General features: G+C 37.0%; 1 protein-coding gene across 1 annotated transcript in view; it reads right to left on the bottom strand.

Annotated features, from left to right (window-relative positions):
• Nucleotides 1-998: 998 nt before the first annotated feature.
• The window catches only part of NKAIN3 (sodium/potassium transporting ATPase interacting 3), a 327,995-nt gene continuing 322,993 nt past the window's right edge, over nt 999-6,000 (bottom strand). The window contains exon 6 of the mRNA XM_062489320.1: nt 999-1,237. Coding sequence (XP_062345304.1) covers nt 1,101-1,237 — 137 coding nt within the window. The 3' untranslated portion in view covers nt 999-1,100. The remainder of the gene's footprint in view (nt 1,238-6,000) is intronic.

Below are 6,000 nucleotides of genomic sequence, written 5' to 3'. Positions count from 1 at the left end.
ATTTGGTTGTCTTAATGTGTTATTTGCTCCTGTTCTAGTAGACACAACAATTTTGGGCTTTCATAATTCTATGTTTAGATACATTTTTAGTAAAATTTTGTCTCTGTTTATTTCTACAAATTGAAAGCTTCATCATGAATAAAATATCTAAAAACCTGCAAAAATTAATAAAGTCACTAAGTTCAGATGTGAAGTTCCAGCCCAAAAAAATTTTTTAGCAATTGTCCATTTTAAATTAAAACTCCTAGCATGTGTACATATGCATACACCAGGAAAAAACCTTCAACCCGTTCTAATTCTGTTAACTGATAAGTGAAGTAGAGTAAGTCATTAAATTAGTTTCAGTCAATTAGCTCTATGTGTGTTTCATGCTGCATTTATAAGAGGCATGAAAGGCCCAAAGGTAAATTTAAAGACAGAGAGCAACATCACAAGTTCCAGCCATAAAGAATTTCCAAATTAACAACTTCTGGTTTACCAATAATACTTAAAAAAATCATCTACTTCAAGTTATAAGAGCTTCTGCCAAAATACATATACTAACAGTATCTCCCTGTATCCTATTTTTTTCCAAATAAAAAGAATAGATATGCATTCAAACTTATTCATTGGGCAGCAGAGCAGGAAGAGTCTAAGAAAATGTGATTTTCATGGTGCAAGCAATTAAATGATGAATGACAAAGAGATAATGAACTTCCAGTGAAACTCTACAGATAGATTTTAAGCCAACAAACAGCTTTTCAGCAAAACTTGCTTTCAGTAGCCAGACAAATGTAAAAACTACTGCTTTTCTATAAATGGGTTAATCTCATTAAGGTTTATGCAGCTGCAGAAGCTATAAACCAGTTTTTTTGTTGCTAAAAATTCAGCAAGGAAGCAATTCCATCCTTCAGTGAGAGCCTCTCCTTGCGTTAAGATGAGGCATGATGTGGCAGAAATGGTGATATCTCCTAATCCTTGCTTTAGCAGATATGCCATCAATGACAAAGTGTTCTTACTCGAATGTTTTATGTGGATTAATTTTTAATTAAGTTCTAATTAAAATATAATTAAATTATTAGTAATCTGATGCCCAAATTATTTTAGGAGAAGGTTAGCTTTCAGTTCAGTTCAGTTAGAAGGATTAATGTGGTCCATGGGACCAGAACCTTACCTACAGGCTTTACAGGCTTTAACTCAACATGTTCCTGGGGGGGCTGTCGGTAGGAGTATGTGTCAAGTCCACCTATGAAATCAACTGAAAATACAACAGTTCCAGAAATGAACAAATGGAAATGAAAATATGTCAACTGAAAAAGAAATGTGGACAAATTCTGTTAAAGGAAAAAAAAAAAATAAAAAAGCAAGTGCATGCACAGGTTTGCATACAAGAAATAAACCAAGTAGATAAAGATGCTGTGGAAACTGCTTACAGAAGGCTCCATGCTCTGTCTTCCTTTATTTAGTCCCATGCCAGGAAAGACAGGCAGCATTTGGATGAGCAGACATACACACTCCTGCCAGTGTGTGTGCAAAAGGAGTGTTCACGGATGTGCAGAGCATGTAAAGAGAAACCACTATGGAGTAAAATAGCTGATTGTCTTTAGGGCAATCTCAATATATATATATTTATATATTTCATATATTTATATAAAATCTATATATTTATATAGATTTATATATATATATATTCAATAATTCCTCTTGAACTCCTTTTTAAGTGTTCAGAAATTTAGTTAATGGAAACAGTTTAACTTATGAACCTAATTTCACCTAAACTCTTCAGGCTCAATGGACTTGTAGAAAAGCATCAACAAAACCCAAAGGCATGAGAGCTGAGTAAAGAATAAACAAGTGATCAGTAAATATGAAAAACCAGCAGCATCTTCTCTGGATGAACTTGTGGGGTCAGGACATCTTTTCAGAATCCTTCTACTTTCTGTGTCAGAAATAATGCGGTCTTGAGGAGTTTTTAGTTCCTTCTATGGTGATAACGATTTTTTTAAAAGATCTTTTAATCTGAATCTTGTATTTTGTTATTTTGGTAAGATTTTGATTAGCTCCAAGAGGCCAAAATTTCAAGCTATCCTAGAAATCTTAAAAGCGGGTTTGTGGAAAAGACTATTCTATTGATTTCAAAGGGCCTTTTGCAGACATGTCCAGAGCTAACAAATTCACAGTACAATAGGATTCTTCGGTTGCATGGAAAGCAACCTCCTTCACTTGTTTATATATAGGTATATATACAAAAGTCCTATGCAAAATTTTGATACTCATTGTGCTAAATGTTGTATGACCAAAGAATGAAACATTGACATTTCCCCATCAATGTGTGCACTCGCTAGTCAACAAAGAGTGCTTATCCAGGGTGAGGCAATGGGGAAATGAGACTTAGAGATTGACAGACTCATGAAATACCCACTGAAATCTGTAGAAATGCTCCTGTTGATTTCAGTTTACTTCTCCTCCTGAGTCTAGAAATGGCTAAAAACTGAACTTGATGTACTTCAATCACACAACATCACCTCTTCCTCAAAACTGTTCTCTTAAAACTGTCTGAGCAGGACCTAATGTGCTAAAGAGCTTGCCCAGCCCGAGTGCCTGCCCCAGCCTATCTGCACCTCCTCTTTCTACTGTATTTCTTACACATTGCAGCTCTCCTTCAGAATGTTGTCTGTACACCATAATATGCACCAAAATTTACTTGAGCACTATTAGGATCAAATCCTTACAGAGGAAATAGTTGCAGGTGAACTGTTGTCAAAGTTGATTTTTAAACCACACAATCATAGAATGGTTTGGGTTGGAAAAGACCTTAAAGATCATCTAGTTCCAACCCCTCTGCCATAGACAGGGGCTTCTTCCACTAGAGCAGGCTACTCATCTAACCTGGCCTTGGACACTTCCAGGAATGGGGCATCCAACTTCTCTGGGCAATCTGCTTCTGTGTCTCCTCAGTTTCACAATAAAGAAATTTTCTTAAAATCTAATCTAAACCTACTCTCTTTCAGTTTGAAGCCATTCCTCCTCATCCTGTCAGTACATGCTCTTGTAGAAAGTCCCTCTCCACCTCTCTTTTAGGCTCCCTTCAGGTACTGGAAGGCCACAATTAGGTCACCCTGAAGCGTTCTCTTCTCCAGGCTGAATAATCCCAATTCTCTCAGCCTTTCCTCATAGGAGAAGTGCTACATCCCTCTAATTTACTTAATGACCCTCCTCTGGATGTGCTTTTACAGATTGTTCTCCTTCATGTGCTGGGAACCTCAGAGATACATGCTAGATGTCTAATACATTACATATTTACTGAATAATCTTTTAAAATAAATCATGTCCACAGTGATTTTAAAATTTTTTTTTATAATGCACTTTAGTTTTCCCTAATTTCCAATGGTCTGGAGGGTTGTATTTTTTTTTTTTTTTAAATTGAGCACATGTTAACACAAGTAGCTAAAAGAATGTTTTTTAGGCAATTCACCACTTCAGAACCACATGTCATTCCTCTCAGCAATCACAAGCATTATCTGCAATTGTAATCAGGAAGAGAATTTGAAGCATCTAGCCTTTCAACCAACAAATCTTTTCCGGCAAGAAATGAAGTTGAGATGTATTAATGACTGACAACATAGACGTGTCTTTGTTCTGACAAGGTGAATATATTTAATAGCACCATCCAGCAAGTGTTGAGATGAGCTTCTCAAACCTGTTTAGCTGAGGCTTTCTCTTTTGCAATTCAAGATATCTTGTGCAGTATAAAAGCTGAAGTTTCAACTTACAATTTATGTGAAGCTCATTCTCAAGGCAAGAAGCTGTTCCATCACACAAGGCAATGGAATGTGCCATTTTTCATTATACACTGTATTTTACAGCTTATAGCTCTTTAATATGAAGATTCATCATCAATTATTTGAATTATTAGTTACTTTTAGTTTTAAAAAACAATTTTTTATTTTACCTGGTATTTTCATCCCTTATAATTAGTAGTCTTCCAGGACTAAGACGACAAGTGCCATTAAACATAAAAAATTGAATTTTTATTTTCGTTGGAGGCAAAGACATTGTTGCATACATTTCAGTGTAAGCAGGCATCAAATACCTTAAAACTTTACACTGAATGAACTTTTAGATGCATACATACCTCTATGTAATTGGCCAACATTAAGTAACAGCAACATTTATGTAGGTTTTCCAAGAAGAAAATATTGGTTTAGGGATGATATACAACAATTGTTTTTGTTTATTTCTGCCTGGTTAATGGATTATGGACGATTTCTGCCATAGATTCACAGGACTCTACATTAATTAGCTTCAGAAAGTTGCATAAACCTGGAAGAAAGTTCAATTTAAAAAGTGTTCTATACAGTTCTATAGTACTATGTTTTAAATTTAAAAAAAAACCCAAAACAAAACTTACAAAAAAAACCCCAAAAAACCAAAAAACCCCAAACCAAACCAACAACCACAACTTGTCAGCAGTAGGGATATTCAGTCACTAAATAACGAACACTCCACGTAGTCCAGTCATTAACTACAGTCATGAAGAGAGAAACTTAAAATCCTAGGGAGAGGATTTTTTAGCATCCCACAGATAATAGCAGGTTACAGCAGAAGCCGGTTATTTTATCTGCAGCTGGCTGCAAAACATGATCCCTATTTCCAGGGAATTGCTCTTTCCTTGTGTCACCACAGTTTTGTGGTCATGCTGGATGCTTAATGGCCAGTGTGAAATGTTCCTTTAGAGTTCACTACCTGCTGTGCTTGGAAGTGCAAATGTGTGCGGGCTGTCCACCCAGGCAGTCCATTAAAGTGATGTTCATTCATTCACGGGCCATATCAGAGGAACGCCTGTCATAATCTGCCTGAGTGAGAAAAGTGCAGTGTGCTGCTGGCTGAAGAAAGTGCATCCGCTGTCATCAGTAATTTTGAGGGTTATTCTTTTCTAGACAGATGACATTTCGGGTTGCCTTACTGCTATTTATCCAGCGCATTCACCCATATGCAAGTTAAAATTTGCTTTCCTTTGAAGTGAGCGTAAAAGAATCAGAGCTCAGAAAAAAAAAATCCTTTCTCCTTTTCCACCTTCTTATCTGGAATTCAGCTTCTCTGGCACTATCCCACTGACCTGCTGGCAGGCCCTGTGCAAACAGCTTGTCAGCTGATTGGTATATTACTAATTTCTTTCGAAGTTGGAAAACTCTGAGCATGTCTGGAAGTTCAGGGTATGGAGAGAGCAGCAATATGGCGATAGCACAATTCTTAGTAAATCCTAAAGTCTCTTGGCCTGGAATACCTTAGATCCTATTGATGCTTGCCTCCCCATTTTATAAATGGAAGGAAGCCCCAAAGCTGATAGCTCAAATGGTTGGCACCTCCAGCAGTCCCCTTTCCAAGACAGAGACAGACTAGTAGCTGCTCAAACTTCTTGTTTTATGTACAGAAGATTTTCTTAGCCTATGGGATGCCAAATACTGTTTTGCACTGAATTATTCTCCTTGTACTGAGGTTTTTTTTGAATGGCAATATATCAATGCCATTACATTTATTAAGACAAGGCATGATGCAACTGAGGACAGTGTAACGAGCAGAAAAGGAACCAAAAATCATTTAGAAAGAGGAAGCAGAATGGGGGGATTGATGATAAGTCAGTGCTACAGCATAAAGTCCAAACTTTGGATTTTCCAATATTTGCACTTGTAGCTTACATAAACTTTCCACATAATCATGTTTGTTCCTGAATAAACTGTTTGCTTTTTTTTTCCATTGCCTCCCATCCTCAAGAGATCCACTGCCTTTAAACCCTTCACTGCAGAAGCCAGACTGACCCAGCTATCTGTCTGAAGCCAACACTATCCATTTCCCCTCCCTATACTAAGCCTGAGCACTTAAGTCATGTAGCAGAAGAATCACACATTCCATTGCAGGATCACAGGAGTAGCTTCTCACTTATGTAGAGGACAAAAGGAGGGAAAATGTGTGCAGGACAATTAAGAAAGTGAGGAGAAGAGAGATCAGTAATCATTTGTG

This window comes from Cinclus cinclus, chromosome 1 (genome assembly GCF_963662255.1).
Source record: "Cinclus cinclus chromosome 1, bCinCin1.1, whole genome shotgun sequence".
In the NCBI taxonomy this organism is placed as follows: domain Eukaryota; kingdom Metazoa; phylum Chordata; class Aves; order Passeriformes; family Cinclidae; genus Cinclus; species Cinclus cinclus.
This window is presented reverse-complemented; position numbering and strand designations above follow the sequence as displayed.